General features: G+C 36.2%; 2 protein-coding genes and 1 pseudogene across 2 annotated transcripts; 2 read left to right on the plus strand and 1 right to left on the minus strand.

The window, feature by feature from the left end:
* Window positions 1-3,541: 3,541 nt before the first annotated feature.
* On the plus strand, window positions 3,542-4,480 carry LOC113249173 (olfactory receptor 6C1-like). The gene has a single exon (XM_026490701.3). The coding sequence runs from the start codon at window positions 3,542-3,544 to the stop codon at window positions 4,478-4,480; it is 939 nt and encodes a 312-aa protein (XP_026346486.2).
* Window positions 4,481-10,126: 5,646 nt separating this feature from the next.
* LOC125282304 (olfactory receptor 6C3-like) lies at window positions 10,127-11,065 on the plus strand. Its single transcript, XM_048216861.1, has one exon. The coding sequence runs from the start codon at window positions 10,127-10,129 to the stop codon at window positions 11,063-11,065; it is 939 nt and encodes a 312-aa protein (XP_048072818.1).
* A 3,325-nt stretch (window positions 11,066-14,390) lies between these two features.
* On the minus strand, window positions 14,391-15,031 carry LOC125282594 (60S ribosomal protein L10a-like; annotated as a pseudogene).
* Window positions 15,032-19,515: the final 4,484 nt, after the last annotated feature.

Here is a 19,515-nt window from a genome sequence, read left to right on the forward strand (position 1 = left end):
CTGTCTAGGAATACATGCTATAATATTGTACAATTCAATTTTACTTGTAATTAAATTAGCCCTAATTCCATGATATATTATTTTCATTTCAAAATTAAAATAAAAAACTAAAAGTCAGAGAGATTAAGAAACTTGTCCAAACTCACGATACTATCATGTGGCTGAATTGCAGTTTTTTTTAAAAAGATTTATTTAGAGCGTCTGCCTTCGGCTCAGGGCGTGATCCTGGCGTTACGGGATCGAGCACCCACATCAGGCTCCTCTGCTGGAAGCCTGCTTCTTCCTCTCCCACTCCCCTTGCTTTTGTTCCCTCTCTTGCTGGCTGTCTCTCTCTCCATCAAATAAATAAATAACATCTTAAAAAAAAGATTTATTTAGAGACTTTAGAGAGAGGGGTAAAGCACGGTGGGGAAGGGTAGAGGGAGCAAGAGAGACAATTTCAGACTCCACGCGCTGAATGCAGTGTCCAAGGCAGGGTTCAATCTCACATCTCTGAGATCAGGACGGGAGCCAAAACCAAGAGTCAGACTCAACCAACTGCGCCACCCAGGCGCCCCTAAGTTGCATTTTTAATCGATTTCTCTTTGAATGCAAAGCCCACAAGTTGCCCCAATAATACCACAATTATAAATTAAGTTTGATGCCATACATTTTAAAAGAATTCTTTTTCTTTTTTTTTTTGTTGTTGAAAATTATCTGCAAATGTAGATACTTAGCTAATAAACTGAGATAATCGGGATATCAGTAGAACATCTCTATGAAAACCTACAGATTGCTAAGTGATTTAGGTGATTACTGTTTTTCCTTCATTATTCCTATTTCATAATGGTTGGTCTGCCTGACTTGGGATTCAAACTTCCCCTTTCCATTAGAAAAAAAAACAAGGTCACTTCTTTTTTTCAGAGTTCTCAGGTAAACTGCATTCCAAACTAATTTTGGTAATACTCTAAAGCATTGTTAAAGTAATCATCTGAAAAAAAATCTACATTGGTTCTTATGAGACTTTTTTTACATTCAATCACCATAAAGTTCTTACATGAGATTAAATGTCACTAAACATTTTTTCATCAAAGATGGAATGAATCATTCTAGAAAAAAAATAGTACTTGGTATAAACGAAACAATTAACCAAGATATCAAATTAAACCACAATCTTGCTCTCTTCTCTGAAAAGTAGCCTGGCATATAGACTTGACACCGAGAAAGAGTGTCAATGAGAGAAAAAGATAGAGAATTGGAAAATTGTGTACTAATGGTGTGGGTGCAAATTGCCTTAAGGATATATGTGTTCACAACTTTTTTAGGACTTTGAACTTAAAAAGAGATTTCAGCACACATAGAGAATGCAGGATGATAAAGTTAGTTTCCAATTATATTGTGGAATTTAGGGAGCTTCATACCACTACTCTAATTATTAAAAGAGATAAGGAAAAGCAATTTCTTAATCCTTAATAGGCCTTTTTAAATTGTTGCACTTTTGAATTGGACAATTTAGGGGATGATACTGTTCTTTTCTCAACAAGGCCATCCTTAAAATTCATATGAAATGGCAGAAGTGTCCTAAAAGTAATTTATTTAAATAAATAAAATAACTGGTTGATACTTATTATTTCATTCACATATCGGTTATTGCATTTAACACACTAGCAAGTATTTGTTCATTAAATAGATTAAATTTTACTTCCAATGAGCCACACAGGTAATTCAACAATAAGACTTCACAGGTTAGAATTCACTGAAACAAAAAGGAGCAGAGGGGATATTAAACTTGAGACCATAACTTACACATGACTGGGAAAAAGAAATGTAGATGAGTAGTTAGGAAGGAAAGCCTAAAATTACATCTTCAATTCTCAGGTATATGTTTCATTTCTCTACTGAAAACATCACAGAAATGGTTGAGAGATCAGAGTCTATACACAGTTGTTAATTATAGAGGATTGTTCATTGAGACCAATGACTTTTATCACTGAAATATCCATCATACACTTGAATTGCCTTAATTTTGTTTACAAAATGTATCATTGTGATGTCTGTTTCTCTTGTAAGTTCAGGCTGTTTCCTCCAGTCTCTGAGAAATAACAAAAGAAATGTTCATTTCTTGTGAATCTCACATGCTTTCCCAGTAACATCGGCACTCTCCATCTCAGTTGGAATTTGCCTTAAATAATCAACAGCCATATTTTTTGCTAAACAGTGAAGTGAGTGAAAAGAGAACTCAGGCGTATAAGGGGAAAAAAGAGCAAGAAATTTCACAGTATTATGATGCATTCTATACCAATAATCAACAATTCTACATCTTTAAACTAAATATCCTATTACAAAACTTCTCTCATGACACTAAACTGAAAACTTTACTATTTAGTGAGAATACACAGAATAAGGGATTAGATAATGGGCTGGTTCAATTTATTGAGGGAACTTTTAGCTTCACTCTAAAATGCATTGCCGTTGTTGTTGTTGCTGTGGCTGCTGTTGTTTGATGATGATGATGATGATGATGATGATTCAGGAAGAGAAAGGGATTTCATGTACTGATTTACTGATTACTCCAGGATGTTGACAAAATAGAGCTTCTGTCAGGGAATGCTGATGTAAATAAAAGGAAACATATAAAAATATAATTGGGGACAGAAAGTAGAATACATATATAGAGAGAATACATTAACAACATTTAGATGGAAAAAACCTTGAAGGCAAAACTGTTCTGTAGAAGACAATGTTTATTTTAGATATTCATACAATTTTGCTTCTTTAGCCCATGAAATATGTAGATCCAATCTACTAAATTTCTGCTCTGGCTTTTCATATTCTGTACTCTGTAGTATCTGAGGACATGACGTCAATGAATTCAGTGTCCGTGGCTTGAGATCAGGAGCAGGTGGTTGAAAGGAGAGCGGGAGCCAGAATGAAAACACAGAAATCTGTGACATGGTTAACGATTCAACTTCAGTGACTTTCAAATTTTGGAGACGTCTCCATTTGAGTGACCTTTTTCTGACATATCTGTCTTTTCTATATTACACTAGTACAGTGAGTAATAATACAGGAAATTAGGTGAGGGAAATGAGGAAATGAGACTTTTATTGTGGTTGGAAAAAAGGCAAGTAGTCTCCCACTGAGAAGGGGACCTTTGAAAGGGGTACGCTTGTATCAATAGGCAGCACTTCTATTCCAGGTATCAAACACACAAAGAAACCTAATTAAAAACCCTGTTCTTCTCATCTGGGTACATGATTTGGATAAGATTTTTAAAACTCTTTTTAGATTCGGTTTCCAATCCGTGAAACAAGGATTTTACGGAGAAACGTTCTACGTAAAACACAGAGTGCAGCAGATGGTAAAAACTACTTTAAAACATGTTACCTACTTTTATTAAGTTGTCTTAAAGATCTCCTGAATTAAATCAGTAGGGCATAATAGGTTTATTTTCAGAGAAAAATTCCGGAACTATCCACGGATAATCCTCTTTTCTATAATCTGCTTGTTTTTGTTTGTTTGTCTGATTTCCCCTCTAGATTATATAAGAGAAGAAAAAAAAATGAGAAACCACACAGAAGTAACAGAGTTCATCCTCCTGGGCTTGTCAGATGACCCACAGCTTCAGGCGGTGATCTTCGTCTTTCTGTTCATCACCTACACGCTCAGCATCACGGGGAACCTGACCATTATCACCCTTACCCTGCTGGATCCTCACCTCCAGACCCCCATGTATTTCTTCCTCAGAAACTTCTCCTTGCTAGAGGTTTCATTCACAACTGTCAGCATACCCAAGTTCCTGGGCACCCTGATTACAGGAGATAAAACCATTTCCTTTAATGATTGCATGGCTCAGTTCTTTTTTTTCATTCTGTTGGGAGTCACTGAATTTTGCCTTCTGGCTGCCATGTCCTATGACCGTTACATTGCCATCTGCAAACCTCTGCATTACATGACCATCATGAATCCCAGAGTCTGCATACTCCTTGTCTTTGCTTCTTGGCTGGCTTCATTCTTAATCGTATTCCCATTACTCATGCTATTCATACAGCTTGATTACTGTGAGTCCAATGTTATAGACCATTTCACCTGTGATTATTTCCCCTTACTACACCTTTCTTGTTCAGACACAAAATTCCTAGACGTAGTGGGTTTTTCCTGTGCTGTGTTTACTTTAATGTTCACGTTGGCATTAATAATTCTGTCCTACGTATATATCATCAGAACGATTGTGAGGCTTCCTTCTGCCAGTCAGAGGACAAAGGCCTTTTCCACGTGTTCATCCCACATGATTGTCATCTCCATCTCCTATGGCAGCTGCATTTTCATGTACATAAACCCAGCAGCAAAAGACAGAGTGTCTCTGAGGAAGGCAGTTGCTGTGCTGAACACCTCAGTAGCTCCCATGCTGAACCCTTTTATTTACAGCCTAAGGAACCAGCAAGTCAAGCGAGCCTTCATGGACAGGGCAAGGAAGATTGTATTTTTCTCAAGCAAATGAAAAAATAAAAGTGCTGTCATAAATTAGAGGCATAATGAAGAGCAAGTAAACAAAAAACAGGTCCCCTCAAACGTCTATGAATATCCACATAGTCTCACTGGAGTTTTATTTCATTGCTTATGTTTCCATTGCCAGCAGTATACTGAGGATATTTGAATATTTTTTTTCAATTTAAATTCCAATCCCATTCTCATGCATTTCCCTTCCTTTGAGCTAGTCTTTCCACCTGTAACTATGAGACTAGCCTCATTTCCTTCTTTTAAATATTTTTAAATTCCAATTTTTCCATAATAATACCTAGAAAATTAAGAGATGAAAAAAGACACAACAAGAGCATAAGAGAGAAACTGTTTTCAGATTTCATCAGGAAACACAGTTTCTAAAAATTCAGGAAATATTAAGTCATGTTTAACATTATTTTTAGTTTACTATACAAGACCATAAATATAGTCATGGCTAAGAGTTGTAACAATCTCTTACTTTTTCTGGCTATTTTGATATAATAGCTTACACATACAATTCCTTTAAGTGCAACTGATGCAAAACCTTTTTTTTTTCATAATATACTTTGTTCACAGAAAAATCACTTTAACAAAATCGGTTACAAGCTCACTATCATTGCGTTTATTCAATGCTATAGTGGGGGTTCTATCCAGGGCACTAGCAGGACAAGCACATTTAGTAGCATTGGAAAGGAAGAAACAAATAAATCTTCCTTTGCAAAGAACATGATTTTCCTCCTAAAGCCTTAGTGCATTTACACGAGATGGTTCTTGAACCCGACACACTCCTGTCCCAGATATCCACATGTCGCCTCAATAAGGCCTCCCCCAATGACACCACATAAAATTATAGTAGCTCCCCACTTCCAAGGTTTTTCAGTTTTCTCTTCCTTTACAAAATAGTTGTTAATTTATAAAAGACCCTATAATTTATGAATCAATCATGCTCATTGCTTATTGTCTGTATTCTGGCACATCCCTCACCCCAGGAGAGAAGGGATCTCTGTCTCTCCGCAGACAAATGCTGTGGTCCCAGCAGCAGGGCACAGGGCCTGCCCACACCCTTCCCGAGAGCCACTGGTGCTTGTGTCTTCCCAATTCTGCATTCAGAAAGCCCACGTCAGGAGCTCGAAACCTGCCATGTGAGGACCTCACATCTTAGAACAGGATCAGCTCTTACACATCAGCCCCTCACCTCCACCCTCTGAGACGCAGTTCTTAGACATTTACCAGAAGTCACTAATCCTTCTCATTTAGAACCTGCATCTGCCATGTAGTAGGTATTCGATAACTATTTTTTGAATAAATAAATAAGTTGAATAAGTTAGAATGGTTCCAGTGTCCTAGATATCAGAGCACTATTTTACCCAACATACACATGTATAATAATGTATATAACACTGAGTTAGCTTTTAAAACAGTGTTCAAATAAAATGTGCATTCTATCATAACTAGACATTTTGTTTGACAAAGAAATAATTGAATATTTTCTAAGGCATTTGGTGTTCATTTTCCTCTTTTATTCTACATTAGCCTTTTGACAACTATGCAAAAATCAACTTATTTGATGTGTATTGACTTTTCATGAAGTTAATGAGAACACTTCTTGTTAAGGTTTGCATATGGAGCTTCTTAACGGTAGGAATTCCCATGATGCAAATGCTCATTTTTTTCACACAGAAAAATCCTTGTAACTATTTGGGCTACACCTAGTAATATATGAGGTCCAATATTACCTGTCAATCAATACACTTCTGAGATTAGAAATTCAACTTATAGGATAATTGCTCAATTAAATGATGGTAGTCAGTTAATGGGAGCCTAACCAGACATCTTGCGGAGGGGCTTACCTATAAAGGGTGATAATATGTCACTGAAAAAATTAGTAATATGTACTGGAATTATTCAGTAATATGATGCCAGATCTAGTTTTGGGGAAAGCCTTAAAATATTTGGATCCCTTAACCATGTGATTTAATAAATTCTACTTTTTTATTTTGAACATGTTACAGGAAACCATTATTTGTAATTAAAATCCATCCTCCCCTCTCTGAAGCGAGTGAAACCTGGTAGATTGAACGATGTTTCATTGACCTAAAACATAGTCACTCACCAAACTCAGAATACATGGAGGTAATTGACACATTATTAAAAAGCAGATGTCCTACTAGCTTGCGGATAAGAAGGTAACGAATGTTATCAGTCTCCATTTAAAGTAAATTATTTGGAGGCTTAGAGAAAAGCTAGAGAGCTGTTAGGAACTAGGAATAAAACAGTAAAGGTAGAAAGTTAGAGGGTAAAAGAGTGATCAAGGACAACAGACAATCCAGCATCTAGGTATTTGAGGAAAGTAACGGGGAAGAAACATGTCTAATAGGATATTTTATGAAGTGCAGTGCTTCGTGAGATAGAAATACATTCCCTTTTCCTGTAAGTAAGTCACTAAAGATTGCATTGCTCACAAATACACAAGTGGTGGACACCAGACACTTTAACTTCTGTCTCAGACTCTTTCTTTACCTGAATAATAATAGCACTGACCTCAGAGGGTTTTCTATTGCCCGCTTGTTTGAAAAAGAGATAATTTTATAGTCAGTGCCTGGTAATCAATAAAAGCTCTGAATGAAATATGAAAAGAATCACTATTTAGATACAAAACTAAAGGCAAAGGAATAGAATTTTCATAAGGAGAAAATCAGTTCCACTATCTCTATGGAAATATCTTGGATAAATATTTTCAATGCCTATTTTAATGCATGTCAGTTATAAATTCAACACAGTTCAGTTCTATGTATTGTCCTATGTGTGAGGCAGTGGTTCATTCATCCTTTCCCACTTCTTTCTTTTGTCCCACTTTCAAATACTCTCAACTTCCAATCTTGTAAATAATCTTCCCCCCCGTAATAATAATAATAATAATCTGCACTGCTGGCATTTAATGCACCCGTGTTTTATGTCCACATTTATAACTGTGAAGAAAATAAAGATAAATTATTGAATATAAAGTTATATTACATATATGTGTACATATGGTATCTATATGTACTTCTATACTATATTATTCCTCTAGTAATAAAAATGACATCTTTCATTGAAGGAAATGTGGAAATAAATTCAAAATATCCAATGCTAGGTTTCCAGATACTTATTGGTTTATAAATATTCTCCATATAGAAGATATCATGTGCATAAATATAAACACCTGTTCAATGGAAGTAAACAACATGGTGAAGAAAGTAGTCAAAAGGCAATAAAAGCCACATTAGGGAGGGCTTGGGAATGGCTTCCTTAAATTCAAAGGGCCAATCTTGGTATGAACCTTGATTGGTTGTCTTTAATAGGTTGTCCATTTCAGAAGATGATCAAGTCATACAAGAAATCCGTAGCAGTGTTTTCCATCATTTCATTCTGGTAAAGAATTCTTCTCTAGGTTGCCAAAATTCAAAGGATATAAGCAGCATTGTCCACAATTTTTAAGTTGTGGAAGGAGCCAAGATGCCCTCCAACAGATGACTGGATTAAGAAGATGTGGTCCATATATACAATGGAATATTACTCAGCTATCAGAAAGAACGATTACCCAACATTTGCAGCAACATGGACAGGACTGGAGGAGATAATGCTAAGTGAAATAAGTCAAGCAGAGGAAGACAACTATCATATGGTTTCACTCATTTATGGAACATAAGGAATAGGAGGACCGGTAGGAGAAGGAAGGGAAGAATGAAGGGGGGTAAACAGAAGGGGGAATGAACCATGAGAGACTGTGGGCTCTGGGAAACAAACTGAGGGTATTAAGAAGAGTGAAATTCTAAATCAAGCTTCCACACCCTCAATATCACATTGTTTGTATATTTGTCTATTTACCTCAATCATTTTGCTTTTTATACCTTTTCATCAATATTTATAAAAATGATTCACCTGTATCTTTAATGATTCTTCTCCTTGGAACCCTATTTACTTAATGAATTCCCCTGGGCCAAGAAAAAGACACAGATAAAATAAGTCCAGTTCCATTACTTTGGCATCCATAGAGAAGAACATTCCATATTTTCTGTTTTTCAAAGCAGCATTTGCAGGAAAATATAGCAGTCCCTAAACCTAAGGAAAAATACTACTTACATTTTATAGATGTGTAATCATAGAATTACAAAATATTGGTTTTAAATGTTTGCATGAATAGAAAGAAAAATGATTTAATAAATCAGTATTTTGTATTATATGAAAAGAGCCAAATGGAAGAGTACTAGTCAAGGCAGGCATAACCGAATTTGTACTAGGAGTTTGAGTGAGAGATGAAAAGCAAGAATGAGTTGTAATAAATAAAGTGTTGTCAGAATTTCATAGTATCAGGAATGAAGGACATTGTGAGTCAAAGAGAAGTATAATCCCTAAGAAACATGAAAAAGTTAAATCAACACAATTGTTTTGAGAGCACAATAGAAACCAAATATTTTGCTAACTTGATTTACCAGCTCTGAAATTGTGTAAATGTTTAAGCAAATCAGATGATAACATTTGAGACTAAATCATAAAGAAGAATCAGGAAGTAAGTAAATATTTTTTCTTCAATATAATATATGTATCTTCATTTTATTCAAATGTTTTAAAAAATCATGTTTATATGTACATTTATGGATTTACAACCCTTTCAATATTAAAAATTAAATAATTGCTTACTACCAATAGACTACTAATGAAATCCTAAAGCAGGAACACAGAAATAAATCTTGGATTGTTCGTTTTTTTCTAATGTGAAATTGTATTCTGTTATAGAGACAGGATTATTTATTAAGTTCCCTATTGGAAAGAATATCTGCTTCCCAGTTAATGCTATTTTGACCAACTATTTGTTCATTTTCCATAGCAGTATTGTAAGAAAAAAAGAGAAGGAAAGGATTATGCATTGTATGAATTAAACTATTTCTAGGCAATTATTTAATTTAGGAATAGAAGGTTACTTTCTTGTCCTGGCCTTTTTACCAGTTAAGAAAAAAAAAAAAGATAAGAGAGTGATAGCATCAACCAAACCCTTAGGAAATTAATTTATGAGAGAATGCCAACAAGACATTCCCATAGATAAACATGCACATTCTACAGTGAGATGATTACTGTGGTGGTTTCCTAAACTATGTAGGTTTCCAAATATATAATGCGGAGGTAGGCTTAAATAACCCCAGTGAGATTTCAAATGCTATATTTAAATTATCCATAATCCAGATTAGTTTTTATAACATTGAGAAAAAAGAAAAAATATCAATTATAATATCTTCATGCTTTTATAAAAAGACCTAATATTCTATGAATAATTAAAATCTTAAAGAAACATTAGAATAAATAGTTTCTGCTTAAATGTTAACACAAGTTTTTTGGGTTTTTTTTTAACCCATGGCCCGCACCAGTGTATTTTCAACAAAAAGAAACCAGTATTTAACTTCAAATAATATGTATTATTTGCATGTGAGGTCCAAAAGAAATTGGAGAGAGTTGCTAAAGGAAAACATTAGTTTTTGGATTTCATAAATTATTTATCACCGTGGATATTTTTAAGATTCTATTCTCAATCTTAATCCTGTTTTCACTGTTTTATGTCCTGTAGGGAAACACTCATTTTCCATTCTAAAGGGGGAAGAAAGGATCGGCAATGAAAAACCACACAGTACCCACAGAATTCATTCTTCTAGGGCTATCGGATGACCCAGAGCTTCAGATTATGATTTTTCTCTTCTTAATCATCACATATATGTTAAGTATCACTGGAAATTTAACCATCATCACTCTCACCTTGGTTGACTCCCATCTACAGACCCCTATGTATTTCTTCCTCAGGAACTTCTCTGTATTAGAAATATCCTTTACAACTGTCTGTATTCCTAGATTTCTGGGCACAATTATCACCAGAGACAAAACTATTTCATACAATAATTGTACAGCTCAGTTGTTTTTCTTCATCTTCATGGGAATAACTGAGTTTTATCTTCTAACTGCCATGTCCTATGACCGCTACGTAGCCATCTGTAAGCCCTTGCATTATACAACCATCATGAACAAAAGAGTCTGCATTTTACTTGTCTTTTGTGCTTGGCTGGCAGGATTCTTAAATATCTTCCCACCAGTTATTCTTTTTCTCCAGTTAGATTACTGTGGCTCCAAAGTCATTGATCACTTTGCTTGTGACTACTTTCCGCTCTTGCAATTATCTTGCTCAGACACACGGCTCCTAGAAGTGATCGGTTTTTACTCCGCAATAGTGATTCTGCTTTTCACCTTGGCATTAATAATTCTATCTTACATGTTCATCATTAGAACAATTCTGAAACTGCCCTCTGCCAGTCAGAGAAAAAAGGCATTTTCTACATGTTCTTCACACATGATTGTCATTTCCATCTCTTATGGAAGCTGCATATTCATGTATGCCAACCCTTCCGCAAAAGAAAAGTCATCATTGACCAAAGGAGTGGCTATTCTAAATACTTCTGTCGCTCCTATGATGAATCCATTTATATATACCCTGAGGAACCAGCAAGTAAAGCAAGCCTTTAAGGATACTATACAAAAGGTTATGTTTTTCTCCAGTAAATGAAAGTATGAGTAGCATTGAAAGAATGAAGTTCTTGTAAATACTATTATTCACACCTTCTCAAAACTCCCTTTCCTTTATGAGAGTCATGGATTTTCCCCCTTTTTTTCCATTCCCATATTAAAATTCCCCAATCATTGAACTCAACAAATTTGATGAACTGAATATTGTTCCAGAATTTTCTGTAAATGCTGGTGTTTTATTCAAATGTATTTTTTCATAAGAACTTTTTTATTATGTTATGTTAGTCACCATACAGTACATCATTAGTTTTTGATGTAGTGTTCCATGAGTCATTGTTTGTCCATAAACACCCAGTGCTCCATGCAATATGTGCCCTTCTTAATACCCATCACCAGGCTAACACATCCGCCCTCCCCGCTCCTCTCTAAAACCCTCGGTTTGTTTCCTGGAATCCATAGTCTCTCCTGGCTCCTCTCCCCCTCTGATTTCCCACCCCTTCATTTTTCCCTTCCTTCTCCTAATGTTCTCCATGCTATTCCTTATGTTCCACATGTAAGTGAAACCATCTGATAATTGTCTTTCTCTCCTTGACTTATTTCACTTAGCATACTCCCCCCAATTCCACCCATGTCGATTCAAATGTATTTGGATGAAGTAATACATTTGGCTTAATGATTATGATTTTGAATGGTAGTGGTTTGCCTTTGAAGAGACACTGGGCATTTAGTTTGATGGAAAGCGTGTCAGGATAGGTGAGGATTTCTGAACTTTTCATTCTTACCCAGTAACAGGAATGAATGTTATTAGAAATATTTTATTCTATTTGTCATTTCCATGAAATCAAATAAACACAATCACCAGGGTACTGGGAATAAAATACAAATATCTACGTAAATATTTTGAAAGATTAGAAACTCATACATATTAAAATATTTATACTATTTATAATAATTATGATGCTAATGAGGAGGAAGAGAAGGAAGGTAGAAGGAGGAGAAGATAACATAAAATTTTCCATCAATTCCTACATTCTAGATCTATTGTTTTCTTTGTATTGACTCGTTTAATCCTGCCAACAACTTTATGGGGTGCTATTAATTACTAATCTCTCTTAGCCAGATGTATTTTTCTTTAGGTAGATCAAATACCTCCAAAAATTAAAAAGTAGGCGGAGAACAGACAATGTAAAATACATCAAATGTATCAAATGGATGAAACTATGATGAACCAGTGGAAGTGCACCTTTCTGGAGAACTGAGCGGTATTTGTGGTATCTAGAGCCGACTTCAGGGTTTTAGGAAGTATGGAAGAGAACTAACACCTACGGATAATGTTCTACACACTCTACTTTGTATTAAGCAAATCACATGCACTATTTATTTTACAAAATCTCTGAGAAAGTGAACATTATTACTTCTAATTTATAGGTGAATGAACACAATGAAATTGAGGTTGAAAGTTCAATGTACAGTGGCACCTGGATGGCTCAGTCTTAAGCGTCTGCCTAATGCTCAGGGTATGATCCAGCCTGGCATCAGCTCCCTGCTCAGCCGGAAGCCTGCTTCTCCCTCTCCCTCTGCCCTTGCTTGTGTTCCCTCTCTTGCTGTCTCTCCCTCTGTCAAATAAATAAAATCTTTAAAAAAATAAAAAAAGAAGAGAAAGTTCAACGTACAGTGATTGCAGCTTTCAGAAATGGGAATTCAATCACTTTTCTTCCACCTCAAAACCCAGACTAGTTGGGTTATGTTCCTCTTCACACTGGCTTTCATTTGTAATAATTTACGAAAAAAAGCTCATGTTTAATACTAGAATTGTTACACTAAAGGACTTTCTAAAGTGTAATGAACTCATGGAGGCTATTCTTACTTATGGCAGGCTTTGGGGAGAGAGTGATGAAGAAGGAGGATTCTTGCTCTAAATGATCTCAGATTCTAGTGGGGAGAAAAACACCATGTAACTAACACTAAATTTGACAAATGTAGCAACTTGGGCATGAGTAGCCTATAGGCCAGGTGATGTTATCATTGTCAAAGAAAATGTCAGTTTTCCTGCCTCTTCTCTTAGCACAATTATGGTCAGTTTCACAATATTGCTAGACGTTGGTTCTTTTTAACCCTCAAGTCACATGCATAAGACAAACCTTGTCTGCTTTGCCTGTCATCCTCGTTTTCACTTTTATTTTATTTCTTGGTCATTACCATATATGTTTTTTAAAAAGTCACATGACTTCCTCAGTAAAAAGGGGTTTTGGGAATAGGATTATGATACTCTCCAAGACTCTCCAGGAAGGTTCCCTTTACCCTCAAACTGCGGTGTGAATCATACATTTATCTCACACTCAGTTTAACCTGTTACCACTCCATGTCTAAAACTCTCTCAGATATATTTCAAAGACTTTATATCAGTGACCACAGTCTAGATTTGTAAGACTTTTACAGGCATTTATCACTTTACATTAGGAAACACTGATATATATATTTGTCACATTAAATCCATGCACAAACAAAGCAAACTAAAAGAAAAACCAGTAATAATACTTCCTACCTCTGTGTGAATATTAACATCTTACTATAAGCAGAATAGGAAACTCACAATTATAAATTTCTTCCTAATTCTTATGGTGAAAATTATTCAGATGTTTCTTCTTTTTTTAAAGATTTTATTTATTTATTTGACAGAGAGAGACAGCCAGCTAGACAGGGAACACAAGCAGGGGGAGTGGGAGAGGAAGAAGCAGGCTCACAGCAGAGGAGCCTGATGTGGGGCTCGATCCCATAATGCCGGGATCACGCCCTGAGCTGAAGGCAGACGCTTAACGACTGAGCCACCCAGGCGCCCCCAGATGTTATTTGTAAAAAGACTACCAAAGAAACTACATTGCAGGCATTTGCTAGCCATTTGGATTAATAGAAGAGACCATCTCCACCTTACAAGATTTCAAGCAACAGATTAAAAAGGTAGACATCTAGCTATGGAATTAATCTTTCAGAAATCCATATACCTGGGGCCACATGAATATAAACTATGGGATTGCTCACAACATTTGCAGTAATGCAGTAAGAATTCCAAGTAAGAATAAGAAATATAATTAAATGGATATTCTGGGCAAACAGAATAATGATTGCAATTAACACAGTTGTGAAAGGGAGAGAAGTGAATGGTGAATTGAATGGGAAGCAACAGAAAGCAACAAGTAGCCCTTACTTCCCTTTTCTGCTTTCCATGAGAAGCTGATTTTATTGATTCAATTTATTATGCACAGAAGAAATTATGCTATAAAACCAATACTCACGTTCCTCATGTGAACATTATATATATTTTTTCTTTTTCTTAATGGTAGCACTAGTGTTTATTAAGGTGTGCCTTAGTACAGGTGCCGGGGCTTGCCCATGGGTGCTTTTGATGTATAAAGCCCAGACCTTCTGCCAATTCTTCTTGAGCAATGACACCAGGAAACTGACAGCTAAGTGGATGCTGTACACAAGCTCATCATCTGCCATCTTCCTGGGCCAACCACCACTGCCAGACATAACGCCTTCTTCATCTGGAATTGGATGGTGGACTTCACTTCATCCACTTTGGTCCCCATGTTCTCATTGTGGGTCAACATGGAAGGGAACATGCCAGCCTTACTCAGGCCTGGACCCAAACCTTGTGGGATCTGCTTGATCAGAGATTCTGAAGCCAAAAAGCATCACGCTTCTTGAACAGCTTCTTGACAAAAAAAAATTTTTTTGTTGAGTTTCTTCTATGTCTCAGTGTCCATGTGGGGAATATCCACGACCTTGGCCTCCTCAGAGTGCTGCTGGTCCCCCAAAACTTGGGGCAGGGAGTGGACTGAAGCCTGATGGTGCCCGAGAAGCACTTGTCCTTCTGAGGGTGGTAGTTCTTCAAGCTGACCTGCAGCTCCACCATCTCCAAAACCTTCCAGCGCTGGCACTGGTTCCCCTGCAGGACTTCCCACACCACCAGTGCAGGGTGTCACTTGGAGACTTTGCTGCTCATGGTGCCTCAGGCCACAATAACCAGATGAAAGAACAATACTATATGTTTTAAACTGTGTTAAACATTTTACCTAACCCCCCTAAGATAGTAACAATCCCTTTAAGTGGGTATGCTTTTCTCCTCCTTTTAAAGAATGAGACAGGCATAGGAAACAAATTATGTCTATATGGCCAATATACATTGGAACAGTGATTCAGATCAAAGCTATGCCCCCTCCCCATGAAACCATTGTACCAATTACTGGGGGAGGTGAGAAATCTTGCAATACAAGCATATACAAGGGAATCTTAGAATTTCAGAATAGGATGCTATTTGTTTCACAAATACTTTCTTTCACGAGTCCTAACTAAGCCCATCTAAACTGCCAGGCTTGGTTTATGGGGATTTCTCTCAAAATAACATAGCTCAGGAAATTAAAAATTCAGAAGACAACGACTCCTTTGCAATTAAACTTAAATCCTTAACTTAAATGCTGAAAATTACTTTCACTAAAGAAACTCAGAATCCCGAACTCTTCCACTGGTAATCTCAGATGTGACATATACCTGTATGATAATATCATCTCTCATTGGCAAGAGTCTCTGTCATTTTTGGATTGAACACTGAGTTATCCACAACAACAACTGCAGGCATAACCATAAAATATGATTTGGCAATTGATTCTCTCACTTACAGATATTACTTAGTCATTTTCATCAGTATACCAGTCACAGTAAACCTTTGTATTCTTAAATAATCAGAGCTTTTTGGTGTTTATCAGGCCCTACCTCTCTCTCTGATGGTAGATCAATGCTAAAGTCTTCAAACTCAGATTGCCCTTTACGCTCCATCTATACAATCGGATGTGTATCGCTATAGTTTACAGTCACGTAGGATCACATGAACCTCATGGTACACTATGCTTATCAATGTGATTAGAAGTTTTCACAATATACTGAAATTTCATATTTCTTGACTATATTAACGGATTATGAGCATTTTGTGAGCAAAGGGAATACTTTGTTCATTAGTGCCTACCAAAGGACTTATTATAGTGCAGTCATTTACTAAAATATTTGTTAAGTTAATCAGCAAAAGATGAAGGTATCATAATGCCTATTCCTACCTAAACTATTATTATCCCCTGCCTTGAAATTATCATTGCTCTGCTCTGGTATCTTATTTGAATAAGTTTCTGTGACTGGGTTTTCTAGGACTCCTTGTTTTTCAGAAGCATAGGCAGAAATTGCTATAACCCTTCAACAATAGCAGCACCTCTTAACCTCCTTACTCAACAGACAGAAACTCTCTCTTCTTTCTAGGTCTACCTCCCAGGATCTCCACTGTGGAAACATACAGGGCAAAATTCTATCTTTTAATCATTAAGAAACCAGATGGAACCATACGATTAGACTCCCATGGGTATCACACTTTTAATGTTTTCTTAACTTGAGATGTTTTCATACAGACAATACTAAAAAATCATAACGGGACTCAACAATATTATTTACTTAGCACATATCAATGGTTTTCTTGATACAGATCCCTTCAGGTCTCAGAAGCAGCTCATATACTCCATCGTTCATTCTGTTAAATCCCCAGAAACACATTTCCATTTGTGCAGCCTTGGAAAAATTAGCTAAACTCTCAATAAGTCACTTACTGATATAGAAATTAAGGAGAATAATAGGAATTTCCTCAGGGGGTAGTTGTAAATATTTATTTAAACAAGGTTAACAAACACGTCTTGCACCTTCCAGGGCTTAATAAATTAAAACTAGTATTATTATCTTAAATAATGTCAGTTTTAATTCAATGTCATACAGCCAGCCACATGCAATTTACTCATAAATAATTTGGTTTTATGCATCACAACAGTGTCTATAGGACAACTGTCCTTGCATATGGTATGTTATGTGGTACTCCCTCATCTATAAATTGTGGATGACTATAATGTTTACTTGATTTTTTTATGTGAATAATTTAGACTTACTCTTTTGCATATCACTACTCTACTAGTGTTTTATTGTGAACTTTGCATCCTCCAGATTCCATCAAACATGTCTATTTATATGCAAGGGCTGCAAAGGCTGCATTTTCAGTTGTCCTTGAAGCTAAGATTCTAAATGTAATTTTAGTTCTGCCAAACAGATACATTCATAAAAGATACAAACTTCAAACACTGTTATCGTTTTAAGCATCTATATTACTGGTGTAGATCATAGCAGGTTCAAATGACCCTAAATTTTGTAGTAATAGCACTAGATTCCTGAGGAGTTCTCATGGGGACTTAATTTCGTGAAGCAGCTTTGAGATCATTCCAAGAAGCTCATCCTAAAATCTGCCTTCAGGGACGCCTGGGTGGCTCAGTTGGTTAAGCATCTGCTTTAGGCTCAGGTCATGATCCCACAGTCCTGGGATTGTTTCCCTTCCTGCATCTTTCTCCTTGCTCAGTGGGGAACTTGCTTCCCCCCAGGCTTGTGGCTTCCCCTACTTGTGCTCTCTTTCTTTCTCAGGCACATAAATAAAATATTTTTTAAAAAATCTACCTTCAGCTCTCTTGATAATTCCTTGAACCATACATTACTTGATACTAAATAGATTTATTTTTAATTAGCTACCATAAATCCTGCTCTCTGCACCTGCAGTTGATATACAGAGAACAGATCTCAGTAATGGACTCTCAAAGCAGTAATAATCGAACCAATTAACCTGGTTTGGTCTGAAATCAGCAATGATTCCATTAGACAATGAAACACTGTTAGTCTACATGGACACATTTATAAGACAGAGTTATCTAGAATTAAATGCCTTCTGAAAGCAAGGTTGAGTAAAACTGAACAATGAATACAAGGCTTATGTAGGAGCTGGCTGTTTCCAAATGCATTATACAGATTAAACAAAGAAAATGTAACTTGAAAGTTTCAATTATCTTGTAACTGAAGAGACGACATAGCCAATATTAAATCTCTATCCTACGGGTTCCTTAATTATCAAGCTGATTTAATTCACAACCTCTTCACATGTCTTATGTGAATGCTAAAACCCTGACTGGGGAAAAAATAGGAACTGATCATTGGAATAAAGGCATCTCTGTGGATTCAGACAACTTGGGGTACCTGAATGTGAAAGCACCACCTAGACTCCCTTGCCAACAGAAGGAACCATCTTTATCTTGTTCTGCTTCATGAAACTGACCATGCATCATTTAGAACCTCTATAGTTAACCACACGTGAAGGAATTAGTTTTAAATTTTTCCTTATGTGTATAGTCACCATTCCTAGACTATTTTCTGATCTATAATATGTATCAGAATCTAGCCTTACCAGGAGATGGTAAGCAAGTACAAACTCAGGAAAAGCCATAATTACATTGAAAAATTTTACCTGTTTTTGATAATTTATCTTAACATAATTATGGGAACTTATGTTTGGATGGTTTCCCACGGCATGTGTCCAGGAGAGAAGAAACATAATTTTACATTCTGCTGAATTTATTGAAATGAGTGCATCTATCAGAAATTCTGGGTTTGCTAAGCCACCTTGAATAGATAGAATTTCCAGTGGATTCAAAGGTGATTACTGAACTGATGATTGCAAGTTAACTTATAACAAAGAAGCTGAAATACCATAAATTCCTTAATATAAAGTTCACAATCAATAGATTGATGATACAGTTTGGAAAGCATTCAGCATGTTTAAGCTATTCATTGGCCTCCAAATTCTATTCCCCAAGATACCAAGAGTTGAAACAAATACAATAATTTTCTCTTTTTTAAAAAACTGAGGAAAGGAGCACCTGGGTGGCTCAGTCAGCTGAGCATCTGAATCTTGATTTCAGCTCTGGTCATGATCTCAGGATTGTGAGATCGAGCCCCGTATCGGGCTACACACTCAGAGGGAGTCTGCTTGAGGATTATCTTTCTCTCCCTCTGCCCCTCCCCTGCTCGTGCTCTCTCTCTCTCTTCCTTTCTAAAATAAATAAAATCTTAAAAAAAACGAGGAAAAATGGAAGAGGAGATAATGACTAACGTGGGAGGTACTACTAGAGAAGGATCTATTGAGCGTCCCCACTAAGGTCTCCCTTAAGTCTTCAAATGATGAAAGCATGTTCTTATATGACGTCCAAGCATGTCTAGATTGGCAATAAAAATGATAATTGACAAAAATTGACCTCACTATGGGCGATTCATCATGAAAATCTAGGACAGAAATAAATGGCTAGCCCCCTGAGATAATTGAATTTGTTATTCAATAACAACAACAGCAGCAACCACAATAATCATAACGTCTTATTATGAAAGCCTGACTTGAATTATGATGAATCAAGCAGCAAGTGTTCTGTTACAATTTAAGAAAGACCCTGCAGTTTCACAACATACATACAATGAATTTCATGGTCAATTTACAATGGCTAGTTACCAGAGGAAGAAAAAACTGAACATGGTTGACATAATTCTGCATCATATAATATAATTGCAATAAATAATCTACTGATTAAATGA

The sequence above is a fragment of the Ursus arctos genome, unplaced genomic scaffold (assembly GCF_023065955.2).
Source record: "Ursus arctos isolate Adak ecotype North America unplaced genomic scaffold, UrsArc2.0 scaffold_23, whole genome shotgun sequence".
NCBI classification, from domain to species: Eukaryota; Metazoa; Chordata; class Mammalia; order Carnivora; family Ursidae; genus Ursus; species Ursus arctos.

What these genes read in the sequence shown, in the direction of transcription:
- LOC113249173 (XM_026490701.3), top strand. Translation starts at nt 3,542, where the DNA reads ATGAGAAACCACACAGAAGTAACAGAGTTCATCCTCCTGGGCTTGTCA.
- LOC125282304 (XM_048216861.1), top strand. Translation starts at nt 10,127, where the DNA reads ATGAAAAACCACACAGTACCCACAGAATTCATTCTTCTAGGGCTATCG.